At 38.7% G+C, this 16,538-nt stretch overlaps 1 protein-coding gene across 1 annotated transcript in view; it reads right to left on the bottom strand.

Moving 5' to 3' along the window:
* ROS1 (ROS proto-oncogene 1, receptor tyrosine kinase) overlaps positions 1–16,538 on the bottom strand; it is a 109,343-nt gene that overhangs the window by 54,029 nt on the left and 38,776 nt on the right. The window contains 9 exon segments of the mRNA XM_032407380.1: positions 1,476–1,762; positions 2,639–2,844; positions 4,396–4,598; positions 4,898–4,961; positions 7,263–7,525; positions 9,754–9,898; positions 10,288–10,448; positions 10,773–10,987; positions 13,668–13,768. Coding sequence (XP_032263271.1) covers positions 1,476–1,762; positions 2,639–2,844; positions 4,396–4,598; positions 4,898–4,961; positions 7,263–7,525; positions 9,754–9,898; positions 10,288–10,448; positions 10,773–10,987; positions 13,668–13,768 — 1,645 coding nt within the window.

The raw sequence follows: 16,538 nt of genomic DNA, 5'->3' as shown, positions 1-16,538 counted from the left end.
TACATCTAAAACTAATGATGTAATGTACGGGGATTAACATAACAATAAAAAAATATGGTCAAAAAAATAGGAAAAAAAAAACCATATGTGCAGTTATAATACAGACACATATATACACACTCATTTGCAATTTCAAAACTTTACTATATAGACCAGCAATGTCCAATAGCACTTGTGATGATGGAAATATTTTATATCTACGCTGCCCAACACAATAACCATGTGGTTTTTAAGCACTTAAAATGTGGCTCATGTGACTACAGAATTAAATTTTTAATTTCAGTTAATTTTAGTTAGTTTGAACTTAAATCACATGTGACTGGTGGTTACTACATTGGACAGTGAGGAGTAGACTCTTAAGAATATATGAGAGTAGGGGGTCCTGGGTGGCTCAGTTGTTAAGCGTCTGCCTTTGGCTCGGGTCATGATCCCAGAGTCTTGGGATCAAGCCCCACATCGGGCTCCCTGCTCAGTGGGAAGCCTGCTTCTCCTTCTCCCACTCCCCCTGCTTATGTTCCCTCTCTCGCTGCTGTCTCTCTCTCTCTGTGTCAAATAAATAAATCTTTAAAAAAAAAAGAAAAGAATATATGAGAGTAGGGGCTCCTGGGTGGCTCAGTTGGTTAGGAGTCCAACTCTTGATTTCAGCTCAGGTCATGACCTCAGGGTCGTGAGATCCAGCCCAGAGTAGGGCTTCAGGCTGATGCAGAGTCTGCTTGTCCCTCCCCCTCCCCCTCTGTCCCTCCCCTCCCCTCTCATGCAAATTCTCTCTCTCTCTCTCTCAAATAAATAAATAAAATGATTTTTTTTTTTTAAAAAGAATACATGTAGGTATTTAGAGTGCATTTTTTTCCTATTGCAGTTACTCCTAATTAGAAGACCTCCAAATCACTTCAGACATTTAAGTATTTCCTCCACAAGCATGTGCATTTCAACAAATAGACCTGTCAAATATTGACCAACTCATGCTGAATATGGAGTCAATGGGACCATCACAACAGAAGCAAAGTAAGGTGCTGGTAGTAAGATCATGGATGCTATAGTCAGGCCCAGCTTCAAACCCCAACTCCTCCACTAATCATGGCCCTCTGGATAAGTACCTTATCTTTCTCAGCCTCAGTTTCCTCATCCATAAAATGAGGAGACTAGCATCTACTTCATCAAGGTGCTTTGAAAATTAAATGAGGTAGTACATTTGGTAGCTTGCTTAGAATATATAGTTAAGCTCAATAAATTGTAGCTCTACTGTTAATTATAAAATAACAGCAAAAACAACAAAGAAACCCACGAATCCAACAAATTTTGTGAATGTCTATATACAATTTTCCTGGAAACAACTTGACTTAAATTCTACAGGAACATTTGGCAAGGTCCAGAGCAAATACCATGTGTAGATTCTTTTGAATATATTCTTTTTAATGGAACAGGAGGGACTGCCATTACTGATGAGCATCTATGTACACATATGGATGTCTTACCAAGCAGAGTGGGCACCATGATAACTGGCCAGCACCGACATCCTTCCAGATCCATGGCCCAGATCTCTTGCCCTTTGACAAAATATATCTGCGGTTTCTTTGGGTCAGAGGTATCAATCGTCATTGTTCCACTAAACTCAAATTGAGTAACACCACAAACACACTGACTCCTTCCATTTGAATGGTTTGTAGCTATGGGTGGAAGAATGTGACTCAAGGTCTGGTTGATAATACTGTAGTAGAACATCTGAGAGCCAAAGTCTGAAACTTCTGTCCAATACAGGCGACTATAGGGGGAAAAAAAGACCCTCCAACTTAATAAGTAAAACATATCATTGTAAATGTTAGGTTCCAATGAGGATTAATCATTCCTAATGACTGGAGAGACAAATACAGCCTTTGAGAGAACATGTCCAAGTGTCCAATAACCTTCTGAGATGGAGGTGGCCATAAGCAGTCTAGTTTGTAGCAGTTTCCCATGATTTCTCAATAACTGTGTTTACAACTAAAGCCTTGGACTAAAATGACCTTGAGGTGCTGTATGCAATGAGTCATTAATGGCTGTAAATGTGACATATATTTGCACGCTCTCCATCAACGCCCATCTCCATCCCCCTCCTCTCAAGCTTGTTTCTGTTTCTCAATACTGGTTAACCATCAGTTTCAAGACTATAACCATGCTTATGGCACAAACAAAATATATCTTTCAGCCTGAGAAACTGCTATTCAGTTGCTGAATGGAGGCCTTAAAACTCATCTTACAAGGACATTAATTAAAGATGGATGAGCCCAGAATAGCTTTCACTGGGCCTGACATGTAGCCTGTCTATCTCTTATTCATCTCTTGCCACTGTCTCAGTCCCCCTCTCATCCTTATCATCCGAGGATATTAGGAAATCCACTGGTATAAAAATATGCTTTGGTTTCCTGTTGGTAATTACCGTAACTTTAGGTTAGCCAAGTTGTCAGTATGGATTAAATTTACAAATTTGTGGCTGTGGGCTCATAATTTATGTGTAGAATTACTTACTATGAATTAATGTAGCTAGTCAAGAACACTAAGTATCTTATTTTCCCATCGATGACTTCTAATATTAAACCGGATATTATATTAAATGTCTCTATTTCATCACAACAGAAATAGATACTCATACTTTACATACCTTAAAAGAGGATATACTGAAAAAGAGACTATTGTTGAATTTCTATTGCAAATTTTCAGCTTTCTGGGGTATTTCACCTTGTGTTCAAGATCAACATCAAATATTTGCATTCCATTTTGTGATGTTTTTCGCACAAAGTAGAGATGCCTTGAAATCCAGTCAATTGTAATAATTGTGATATCAAAAACCAGTGTATCTCGGAAAATCTTAACAATAGGTAGAAAACACAGCCAAGGAGACAGTGGTCATTTTTTTTTTTTAATTTGAGGACTTTTCTGTAATCTACCGTATTACTTATTTACTGCACTTCTTTGTAATCCAAAACCTCAATAGCTCTGGACTGTGTACCATTGTAACACTGGTCCTCATCCCACATTGTATTCTTTCTCTTGGTTAATTTCAACTACCATGACTTCAACTATAATTCATAGACCAGTGCTACAAGAACAGTAGCAAGATCCCTCATTGAGTTACTGATTCAAACTGACTACTGAACATCTCCATATGAATGACCCCAGAAAACAGAATTCATCACTCCACCCCCAAAACCTTCTTTTCTCCTGCATAGTATGTTTTTATGGATTTCCAACACTCACCTGAGGAGCAATCCTGACAAATGTGGTTCATCCTTGACTTCTTCCTATCATGACTGCCCATCGTGAATTAGTCCCATTTTAAATATGTCCCAGATTTGTCCTCTCCTTTCTCATCTCACTGCCTCTCACTTCCTGCCTAACATTTCCTCTGGGTTTCTGTGATAGCCTCCTAATTGTCTAAGACTTAACCTTCTCTAAGTCATAATTCACACCACTTATAGAGAGAGGTCTTTCTATAACATAACTTGATCATGTGAATGACCCACTAAGTTTCTTTAATGGCTTGATGTGGTCTTCAGGATTGGCATTCCACACCTTAGCATGGTGAAGGAGGCCCATTATATTGAGGCTCCTGCCTACTTCTCCAGCTTTACCACCTATCCGTCTCTCATCCTCACCCCCATCTCCATTCCAAGCTCACTCTATTTATAGTCTCCTAAATGTGGTATGGCTCTCGTTTCCCTGTCTTTACTCTTACTACCCCCTCAGCTTTTTCCACTTTCACCTGGCTCATCTTCTTTGAACCTAACATGTCTTTCCATTCTACCACCACCATCACCACTCCAACCTGGATTGATCACCCATTTTCTGTGATACCACCACATCCTGCCCTCAGCATAGCACAATGCTGTCTTCTGTCTGTCTGCTCTATTCAGTGAATGCCACCACATTCCTGGCATCATGTTCAGGGCCTCACCTAGATTATCTCATTTAATCTTCACAGGAGTCCTATGACCTGATACCACATAATCAGTAGTTAAATAACTTTCTGATGGTCAGATTTAGTAAGTAGTGAAGCCAGAATTAAATTCTAAATTTCAGAACCCAAATCTCACCCCTTAATAGCTACAGGACTGTCTTCCTAGTGTTAGACTAATACCTAACTGGGTTTGTTCAAGGACTGTGATTTTTTTTTTCTTCTATCCCAGGAACTAACACAGTGCCTTATACCAAATAACTATTTACTAAATTAATCCTGAATGACATTTGCCCAAAATCTAATCTCTATTCATTTGTGACTAAATAATTATACAACATCTGTCCTCTTCAACCATTCTTATCTTAATGGCTCAACCACTGACCAATCATTTTAATTACAGGGCAGTGTGATATGCAAATTATCCACATCCTTCCTTCCAGAATATTTACATAGTGAAATACCTCAGAAGTGGACCTGTTGTGCATGTTCAGAAGGCAGAGTGAGTCTCCTTGAGCATAATACCCCATTCCATCATCAGCTGTGTAGCCCATGCTACTGATGGCTCTTTCTGTTGAAAACGTCCAAACAATTTGACTTTGATCCATATCTAATAAAACTATTTTGCTGTCAAAAAGAGTTATGAGGTATGGAAATGGGCTGATTTCTGAAAATAAGAAACAAAACACTTATAATATGTATAAGGGAAAAAAAAAAAACAAAAAAACTTTGGTTTGGCAAAATCCCCTGATTCACTAGAAGGCTATTCTGAAATCCACAGGTTTCCTCTGGGTTCATCTACTCTTCCAGTCTCAGTCAACACTATCCAGGCGCCCTATGCTTAGGTTTATTTAAGTGTGTTCAGTGATGATAAAAATTTATTATTTGACTTGAACTTCAGCTCAGAGACAGCTTCATATCCCTGAGAATACCAATAGTCAAGAATGTTTTTTAGGTAACAAATACCTGATGTTTTGGACTTTACTATGTCAGAAAATGGCCCAGGTCCTTTGGATGTGAAGACTCGAACCTAAAGAAAGAAAAGGATACCAAAAAAATTGCATTCAGTGGTGTCCTTGATGAAAATAATTACATTCTGAGACTGATAGATTATTGAAGCTTTCATTTCACAATTCTGATATCGATTATGAAGTTTCTTTTTTTCAAGTTTTTATTTAAATTCCAGTGAGTTAACATACAGTGTAATATTAGTTCCAGGAGTAGAATTTAATGATCCATTACTTACATACAACACCCGGTGTTTATCACGAGTGTCCTCCTTTGTACCCATCACGCATGTAGCCCATCCCCACCCACCTCCCCTCCAGCAACTCTCAGTCTGTCCTCTGTAGATAAGAGTCTCTTATGTTTTGCCTCCCTCTTTTTTTCCTCCTTCCTGTATGTTAATCTGTTTTGTTCTTAAATTCCACATATGAGTGAAATCATACAGTATTTGTCTTTCTCTGACTGAATAGTTTCAAATAGTTACTTCCATCTGAGTATAAAGCAACAAATCACTAAGAGGTAAATATTGCCTCACATTCATGCTGGTGGTTTGTTTTTTATTGTTGTTGTTTTTGTCTAAAAGAGTACAAAATCATGGCACAAATCTCCACTGCAAAAGATTTGAATTTCTAAGAAAGGTTTTTAGCTATTTTCACAATTAAATTATGTAGAACATTTTACAGAAACAAAACTATGCATATTATGGTAAACTTCCACTTACTGTGAAATAAACAACTAGAAGCTTTAAATAGCTAAATTTACTATACTTTTAAAAAAGGAGATTTAGAAAAGGAAAATAATCATTAAAACTTATGTTTGAAAAAAAGTTGTGCATCTCAAACCACTTTTACATACATTATCTCTTTTGATCCTCATGACTACTAAGAGCAGAAACTGGACAAAATCACAATTAAAGATAAGTAACTCATCCACAATGACACATGCAAAAACCGGCATAAAAATCACGTCTTCTGAGGGTCGTATACTTTCTTCCCACAGTGCTGCCCTGCATCCTAGTACCAAAGCTTTTTAAAAAGTTTTTATTACATGTCTTTTATTGTGTAATAAATTATTTCCATTTCCAAACCTTGCATATGTACAACAACCTATAAAGAAAATTGACATCCATAATGATGGACCCAAAGGGTAGATCCTCAAGTGCCTTCTCGATCAACAAAGCATTAGATTATTTTTATTATACTTCGTGTTAAATATATTTTACCATATCATACATACTAATATCTGTATATGGTGTGTGTGTGTGTGTGTGTATCATGGTACATACATATACCAAGATGTCTTCACTTTTGCGCAAGACCATGTTAAGTGAAGCTCATGCATATCCATGTATATCACTTTGCATGGTCCTGTGGTGACTGAGATCTGAAACTCTATGTACATATAGACAGATAAAATTAACCAAGATATTTATTTAATCAGAATACACATAATTCTTAACAAATAGGAATGCGTATCATCTTTAACTTATATGTACAACTTTTTTGATTCATATAGGTAAACCTAATATATTAATAAAATATTTATTAAATTAGGATTTTACAAAAAGAAAATAGATCCTTAGGATGCTCAAATCTCTAAAACATTCCCCAAAGCCTTATGTTCCCCCAAAAGAGTTGGGAAATAGTTCTAAATGTGTACAACATTGTCACCAACTTGCTATTTAATGAAGATATGAAAATCATCAAGCCGTCTATCATAAGTAGAAAGCTATTTCACATTAAAGTTAAAATGCACAAATGGGGTGGCAGTAGCTTTTTATTCTTGACTCCTATTCTCTCTTACTTTCTCCTCTAACGGCTACCAGACAGTAACTTTGAGATGTCAACTACCTAGCCCCTCAGTTTTTATTTCCATTGGTAGCTCCAAGTTGGGGCATCCAGAGGATTCACAATAGTGATGTGATCTGGTGGAAAGGACTCTAGGAGTTGGACTATAGCACATCACTTCCTAGCCATGCAGCATTAGTAACTCACTGATACACCCAGGGACATGGCTTTTTCTTCACAGACCATAAGAGGATCAAATGAGATAAGGAATATAAAAGCATCCTCCGTGGTACATGGCCTATAGTGATCTCGGGAAAAAATAATGGTCTGTTCTGAGTCTGAAAGCCAGGAAGTTGTCAAGATGTCCTTTACCTTAGCTGTCCCCTCTCCCCTCTGTATTCCTTGATACCCACTTGACTTCCATGATCACAGTGGACCTCAAATTATTGACACAGTGGCCAAATTCTTAACCTAGTCCTTTAATCAACCTTCTGTTTGCACCGTTGAGACCCTCGTCATTTCCCTGTTTTCACTCTTACCTGGAAGGCGACAGTGTATCCAGGACTCATGCGTTCAAGCTGAAAAGACATCTCCGAGGGAGCTGCATTGATAGTGATCCAGTCTTCGAAAGTTTCATTTGTGTCTGTCTGGTTGGATATTTGGTAGAAAATTTCAAATCTTGTAAACACACCATTTTCATGCTTAGGCTTATTCCATCGAAATTCCACCACAACTTCATTCTGGTTACGGTATTTTCCGCTTGGTAATACAAATATCCTGGGGTTCTGTGGTGCCGACGGAACTGCAAAGCAGAGACACAGATAGGGTAGACAAGAATAAAAGGTTGACTTTTTACCATTCATGGTGAGGGTGTGGAGAAACTTAGTAATAAGTACTTCTCATTCCAGACCACTGAAGTGTATCTATCTTGTTCTTAAAGATCTTCAGGAGAGAATATTCCACAGATTTCTTCAGGAACCTATCCTGATATTTCAGCAAATCTTTCTTATCTTCAACCCAAAAACTTCTTGCCAGGACTTAGGTCCATCTTTCTCATCTGCACCCTGTATAGATGGAGGGTGGCTGGCTCTCCTTATAAAATACAATATTTACTCTCATCCTGACACAGTGATTCAGCTGGTGGTGGAAATGGCTGTCACAGGAAGCAAGGCAGGAACTCAGTCCAGCCTTCAGCCAGTTCAGGATGTGACATGAAGCATATCACGGATCCAGGCACTCTCACCTTGAACCCTCCCCGGCAGGGAGTACCCCCCAAGAGTATGGTTTGTGGTTACCATTAATCCTAGAGTCAAACCAAGAATTTAGTCTCTCCCAGTCCTTCAACGAATTTCTCTTCCTCTTAATCAAGAGAAATTCCTCTGCCTGATGTCTATGTCATTTCATCCAAGATGCCTGTCTTCTTTCTTCAGACTCCTCTACGAGGTCCCACCCCCTCCACTCTCCACTCTAATTGCATCGCTGCTCGATGTCCGACACTTACATCATAATACAATCTCCAGGCCTGCTTACGCTGTGCTCACATGGGATACCTTTTCTTGCATCATTCCTCAGAGCCCAGCTAGAACTCCCCCTCCCCAAAGGCCTTCAGTGGCCATACCAGTCCTTGAGCACTGTGCTCTCCTAAGAGTGCGGGGGCTGCTTGGTATAGATGAAGCTTTCCATCTTGTCTATTCGCTCTATGTCATTGCAACTCAGTTCCCACGGCCTCATTTCTACTACCATTGGAAGCATGTGTTTATCTCTACTGTTTTATGAGCTCCATGAGAGAAAGCACATGTTCTTATTCTTTGTTAAATCCCCTCAAATCTAGTATAGGACTGGCACACAGGAAGTGCTTAATAAAGATTTGTCAATCGGAATAATTTCCCGACTATACTGTAAATTTCCTGAAGGCAAAGGCTAGATCTTTTCTTTTCTTTTTATTTTATTGCCCCCAACATCCAGCAGAGTGCTGATGACTTTAGCCCCCAGTGCATCCCCTGACAGATGCAGACAAAGCCATTTCCACAGAAGAGTCCGACCACAGCTGACATCCCAAGACAATCTCAAAGAGAGCATACCTGGATCCAAATGCTAACTGCTCCAGAACCTGCCCAGGCTCCACTATGTTCCTGTTATGAGACTCATGGATAAATATCATTGAAAGAATCTTAGCAGTTAAAAAACCACAGTGGTGAATGGATGTCTATGCTTACTGAGCTCTTACCACCTGCCAGGTCCTGTGCTAATAAGTTGATATTAAATAAATCAATATGATACTATCCTGGACCACCATTTGCAGAAATGACTGAATGGAGATTTGATCAAACTACAGTGAAAAGTCTGGATTAAGTCCCAGCCCTGCCACTTAACTAGCTATGTGACATGGGGCAGCCACTGGGCTTCTGCTTTCTCATTTGCATAGTTGAGATAGTAAGACCTGTCCTACCTTCCTCAGAGCAGGGTGAGGGTCAAATGAAAGGATGAAATGATGTTTCTGACACATGATAAGTATGCAATAAATGTTTAATAAAGGAGTGATACATATAAATGTGCTTTGCACATTTTATAGCAATATGCATGTAAAAATATGACTAGTATCCTTTTTAAAATATATACCAAAGAGAAACGTTAAATTTAGACATCAGTTATTCACCTATGGAAGATTCTGAGCTACCATCGTGGGAACATCTACCGACATGCCTGCCTTCCATGAAATTGGCTCTGCTGTTATATTCCCATTTTCCTTATCAAGGGTTTCACAGATTTCCTGAAACAGGTTTCTGCATCAGATATATTATGATAATCAAGTGAAACAATCTCTAAGAAATCCTTGAAATATGCTTTTGGAATAAATTATGCAGATTTATTTTAATGGTGCTATTCTAATCTCTGAAAAGTCATTGAAAGGGTCTTGAATCTAAACACATCTACAAAACTGACAGTTATTTTTAAAAATTATTAGCTATTTATTCTAGATCATGGAAAGTGAGGTTCTGCCTTTTGTAAAAGAGACTCTGACCCATGTACCTGTTTCAGGTGCTCGAAGTGACAGAGATGTTTTGGGGCCTTTTCCCCAGTACGTATAAGGAGTGACAGAGAGATTAAAGAAGGCATAAGGCTCCAGCCCTTCCACAGTAAATACCGGTAAAAGCTGTTGTTCACTAGCCAGGAACTAAAATATAAGAACAAAACATTATTTTCTTAGTGAGGGAATCATAAAATCCTTTACTCCTAATTAACTAAAATCCCAAACTCCGGTTCACATGTAAAGTCAAAATGTGCAATTTTGGAAACGCTAATGTTGGTAAGGTCCATGTGGCTCCACATAAACCAGTTAAAATGTATCTAACAAACCAGTTGTTACCACTAGCCACAAAATGGTCAGAGACTGGCTATAAACAAGGGTTCTCAGGAAAAATCTTAATAACCAAATGCTACGGGAACAACAAAGGAAATCGACGGGCTTGGCTAAATGAAGGAAGCACAAGTCAGTGCAGGCAGGGCTGACTCAGATGGTACAGACTGCTTGAAAGATGGAAGCTACTAGAACCAGCACTATACCTTAGAATGAGAACTGAATTCCACACTGTAGAAAATTACACCCCAATCCACTGCAGGGGGCGCATTCCACAGGATTTGAAAACTTGAAGCATTCCCTTCGATTCTAAATGAAGACTCTTGAACAGAATCTGGGATGACCTTGGGGGTAACGGAAAAGTTGCCTGTGGGATGAAAAGAAAGAATAGAGGGGGAAAGAATTTAAGATTCTCAATCATCATAGAAAACATGGAAAATTAATAGAAATTACTAATAATTGGTACCAAAACAAAGTTTACCTTTCCTTGAATATATCCTGAAATTTTTCTTTTTCTGACTGTTACATGCTGCAAATTTGGGTTAAGAGTGAACTGACTGCAAGCAAACCAATGGAAACTACTAAAGCCTTTTTCTTTTAAAAACATAATTGTTAAGAAAAAATCCCACCCAAACATTTATTTAACAAAAAGTTTGGAGGAGAGAGGGTAAGCAGGAATAAAATCTTGTACCTGGCAGAGGCTTGAGGGACGTCTGAATAATCGTGAACTGATTAAATTTGGCTGGTTCCAAAACAGAGACACTGGCTCTCTGACTTATTTCCTGAGCTGTGATAATCCTAAAGCCATTGATCCAGAAGAGTCGACCACTATAGTACATCAGTGTATTCTGGGAAATTTCCGAAGTACTCCAGGCTGCAAATTCTGTGATGTTGGTCTCCCCAGAGCTGCGAAGACATGACACCAATTACCATGTGTACCTAAAGTGGGGGGGGGAGGGCTGGTACACGCCAGTACTGGAGAGATTGTGTGTTTGTGAGAGTGTGTGTTTGTGTATACAAGAACAAACATCATTATCAATAACAACAATAGAACATTATCAATAATCATTGTTATTTTTAGTTCCATAAAAAGTTGATTTTTTACATTTTTGTTCAAGTATACCTAAAGCAAATTTTCTAGGACTTTTCTTCTTAATGTGATACTGCAATGGCAAGAGGATACACAGATTTTAACAAATACTTTTGGTTCTTGGAAGTACCCTGAATATTGACTGCTTTCTCCTCACTGAGCCGTGCCTCCCTCCTATACTTGGTTAGTCACCTTCCTTATTTTCCATTCATCATTCTAGCCTGTTTGGTCCTTTACTTTATACTACTCACAACTGTTGCTTCAATGATACTTATTAAGCTCTTCAGCTTATTCAAAATGCTTCTTTTCAGACTGGGGGATTCAAGTTAACAGACTATTACTTAAATTGATTTTACAGTTTTTCCTCGATGACAGAATTTTACAATGATTTTTATTTAAAAATCTGCTTAGTGGTTTCTCAGATTACTCCAGTTGCCTAGTACTCAATAAATAGAAACTATCTCACTGATGTTCAGCCTTTTGAAGCAGTGGTTTGACTTTTTTTTTGATGATTTCTCTGAAGCTTTTTAGAGTGTTGACATGTCCCTCTTTAGAAAAGTATGAAGTATGGCATTTAAAATGAAAATACATAAAAATTTTGATTTGTAAATTTCACAATACCTCCTTGACAAAACTGAAACTACCTAAAAGGACCATAACTGGGAATTGGGAACCTTATAAAGAAGTATATTCACGAAGACTACTTCCACCATCCTTTTTCTAGTAAAATACTCTATTCATACCAACACAGTTCTGAAGACAGTATCTGATTCGCCTTTCGGACTTTCACCCACTTGTCTAATTTTACACCTTGTTATTTCTATTTCTCATTAGAACTTTCCAGTAACCTTGTGAAATACATAAAACCAAATTCCAAATGGAAGGAACCTCACCAAGCAGGATGCACGTGGTCTGAAGAGGCTAGCCTCTTCTGGACCACCCACAGAGCTCCCGCAGCCTGTATCTTGTGAACACGTTTGTGTTAGTTTTGCTCACCAGGTTGTTCGTTTCAACATTCCCCAAATAGTCTCCAGGGCAGAGGATTTCCCCGTGGGGTGAGACTGGATATCCCTTAGTTGCTACTGGCTTGGATTGCCCCTCATTTCCAGCTGAAGACTCCTCCCCTGTAAAAATCTCCTGAGCTAACCAGAAAATTCTTGACCTCCAATGTTCACAGCACAACTTCTACAAAACCTCTTCACTTTCAGGAGGTCAGTATGGGGCTTCCTTCCATGTGGAATTTTAAACCCTTCAGCCCTCATCAATAGGTGAGGCTGGATTTAAATCAAAGCTCAACAAAAAAGTCATAAAAAGACAAACTCTTCCATGATGCTATGAAGTTGTGTATAGAGGTCAGCTGAGGTTACTAGGCTGAGGGTTCACTCATTTACTCATTCATTCAACAAATGTTCTGTGCCTACTTCTGTGTTAGCCACAAGGAATGCAATGGTAAATAAGACAAATACAATCCCTGCCCTCATAGAATACACAGGCTAGCAGAAAAGGCAGTCTGGTAGAAGATGAGCAAACAATGACACTGCTGAACATCACTGTAAGAAGAAAGGTAGAGTGGATTCCTTAACAAGGAGACCTACTGGAGTCTGGTCAGAAAAAGTGCTTCTTAAAGAACAGTGTTTAAACTGAGCCATGCAGACGGAATACCAGTTAACCAAAGGAACTGAGTCTGTGTCTTAAAATGTATTTGTCAAAACTGATACACTGGAATACTGAAGATCTGAGCATCTCGTATTATGTATATTACACCTAATTTTATTTTATTTTTTTAAAGATTTTATTTATTTATTTGTTAGAGAGAGAGAGAGAGAGAGGCAGGCAAAGAGAAAAGCAGACTCCCCGCTGAGCAAGGAGCCTGATGTGGGGCTGGATCCCAGGACCCTGGGATCATGACCTGAACCGAAGGCAGACACTTAACAACTGAGCCACCCAGGCATCCCTACACCTAATTTTAAAAAGCAAAAATGTGTAAAAAAAATAAAAAAAAAAAAAGTATAGGAAAAATACTAGGAAAAAAAAACACAAACAATCCCAACAGCACTATTACGGAAGACATGGTGACGCCGAGAGAACTGGGGGCTTAGTTTGAGGACACATATTGAGAGAATAATTCATGTGCTTCTTTCCACTCCAGTTTTCATGTGTGCCAGACAGGATGATTTCTGCCTAACTCCATCATGTACACTCTGCTTTGTTAAGAAGAGGAAAAAACACATCTATCCATTTCCTGAGCTCTCGAGAAGGATTCTTCTCAGTGTCTTCACCGTACTGTCTTTCTACCCCATCACAGGATTCACCATATTCCACTGTAAGTAGTTGTTTACAAACCTATCTTACCCCACAAGCACAATGCCTGCAGAAACAGTGGGTAATTGGTAAATGTTTATTGGAAGAATAAATGAATTTCCATGCATTATCACATAACTGAGGGGGTAAGTCGTTCTCATTCTTAACCAATTGTTTTCAAGGGCGATTACTCACCTCTGCCCCCGAAGAACAGCTGCGTACAGGTGAATACATTGACTGTCTTGAACCAACCAATACAGGAGCCCATCGCTAAGGTCTAAAGTTAAAGCAATTACCTAAATAGAAAATAAGGTAAGAAAATGAATCAAATACATGTTTGGAGGATACCTTTGTGAATAAGTCACACTTAGGCCATAGGGTTCTCTTTAACATCCTCTTTGGAATAATAAACTCAGTGATTTTTACCTTTCACTGAATATCAAAATTACATGAGTGTGCCTGTTGCTATGCAATTTGGATATAGACGCTGGTTTCCTAAAAATCCTCAAGAGGCAGGGATTCTTGGACCCGCAGCATCAGCATCACCTGGAAACTTAACACAAATTCTCAGCCACATTTCAGGTCCTACTGAATCGGGAACTTTGAGCCACTGTGTCAAGCCTTGCCTAAAGCTAGCCATAACTTTGGACTCTGGCCGCATCAGTCAATGAATTTCATTGTTGTTTAAATCTGTTGTTCTCAAACATGGATGCACATTAGAATCACCTGTTGAGTTCTTTAAACCCCCCCCCCTCAATTCCCAGAGTGCCTCCTATTAAATTATAATCTCTGGAGATGGAACCCAGTTTCCAGTGTGTTTTCAAATTCTGCAGATAATTTTATTATGTCATCAAGCTTGAGAACCAATGTCTTAAGCCATTTTAAATTATATTTTCTGTTAATTACAACCAAAATGTCCTGACACATTTAAAAAATATAATACACACAGGGTTTTTATGTGTTATAATTAAATAGAGTCATGTATATATAAAGTTCTATTTCCAACTAACATCTGAAAACCACTCCTTACTAATCATCCCTCGTCTTCTTGTTATGGTGCCTGTCTTAACTTTATGTCCAGTTGTCTAGGTGAGGCCTGAGGAAAGTCTGCTTCTCCTATGACATAGACTACATGGATAGAAGTTACAACCCAAAGGAACACTTTTGCTTTCTTTGGCGTTAGAGGTAATTTTCAAATAAGCTGAGATTGCCAGGTGCCTGACCTCAGTGATGGACTGTTTCTAGAGCAGACCTAGAGACTAAGAGGGATCAAGGATTAAAGTTGACGACTACATCTTTAACAAGACACTGCAGCATAAAAACAAAAATGATGAGCCAGTGAGAAGCGTAAAAAAGAATACAGCAAGCTATCCAAGAACTAAAAATTCTTGTTGACAGGTGCCCCAAGGCCTGCTACAAAGGCACGTCACTGTAAGAAGCTCCAGCTATCATACACATCACAGCCTGCTGTCTTCAAGGAAACTCAACCTACTCCTTTCCCACAAAATAAAAATAAATAAATAAATAAACACTATTCTAGCGATCCCCAGCCCTTGGGGAGTGGTATCATGGCCTTGCCTCAGGCTAAAAGAAATGTACTGACTATTGTTTCAGTTAAAGTGAAATCGGGTTAATCTTGTTTGGTTATTTATAATGAGATGTACTCGAGTTTTCCAAATTATGAAGTCTCTTTTATCTCTTAGAGAAGAATATTTTACAACTCCCTGCTCTGAAATACAACAAACTACTTGAGCTGTAAGTAAAATTCAGGTGTTGGTTACTGCATTCCTTTGTATCAGTCATTTGGGCCCACATTTAAACAGAACCAGAGGATGTTCCATAAGTCTTTGGTAACCATTGTTATGTCTAATAACGCCCATGCCTTGGAAATAATCCCTTTGATCGAAACTAAAAGCTTGAGGTTTAATCCTATGGTAAAATGTACTATGTACTAGGAGCCAACCCAATCCATCAGATGTGGCAAAGGGTATCTGTTCACTTTAGATGAATATCTCACAGCATTCTCCCTTTGAATCACATAAAAATTGGGTCTTTCTCTAAGGAATTGGCTGACTACTTTATTATATCTGTTGATTGCAAAGTATCTCATGACTCCATGATAAATCTATGAGTAACATATGAAGGAATGACAGTGAAATGGAGAGTTTTGCGCAGTGCAAAATGCGTTACCTTCAAAACACCCACTAGCTTTAATGGAAGCAGATGGGTAAGACATCAAACCATGGACCAGAACTCAGATTTGTACAAGCAGCAACACTCACCAGCCCGTGAGAGGATTTGGTGTGGGGATTTAAGGAATGGTGTGTTTCCCCAAACATGCTGAGTAATCTAATTTTTCACTCATTTTCAGGAAAGTCCCCAGGGCCGCTACAGAACTTTCCTGAGTAAATATGTCTCAAATGACCAGATTGGAGCAGTGAAGGAGATTACTGACAAAGCCCCAGAAATAGATAGAACATTACTCCTGAGATAATATTATCTTTAATATGCTTTTACAAAAATAAAAGTGCTTTGCCCTAACACTTACTATTGAGACATAAAAAATATACTCTCCTGTATTCAGACTCAAGTGGTTCCAAAGTAGAATTAAGGGATGTTTTCATGATTTGACAGGAATGATTAATCTCTGGATATGTGTATAAGTCTTTATTTCTTTTAAATATCTGTGCTATGATCTGTATATGCAAATAAGATCTTTGAAATACCCTAGGAATTACAGCCCACATATCCTGAAATTGGAGATCATGTGACTCACAATTTGTTTACACATGATCTGGTATATCTATATTATGTGTATTTTACCTTTATTGGCAGATAAAAAAAATGATTAAAAAAATAAAAATTTTACGGGGCGCCTGGGTGGCTCAGTCGTTAAGCGTCTGCCTTCGGCTCAGGTCATGATCCCAGGGTCCTGGGATCGAGCCCCGCATCGGGCTCCCTGCTCAGCGGGAAGCCTGCTTCTCCCTCTCCCACTCCCCCTGCTTGTGTTCCTTCTCTTGCTGTGTCTCTCTCTGTCAAATAAATAAATAAAATAGTAAAAAAAAA

The sequence above is a fragment of the Phoca vitulina genome, unplaced genomic scaffold, assembly GCF_004348235.1.
Source record: "Phoca vitulina isolate PV1807 unplaced genomic scaffold, GSC_HSeal_1.0 scaffold9, whole genome shotgun sequence".
NCBI lineage: Eukaryota > Metazoa > Chordata > Mammalia > Carnivora > Phocidae > Phoca > Phoca vitulina.
This window is presented reverse-complemented; position numbering and strand designations above follow the sequence as displayed.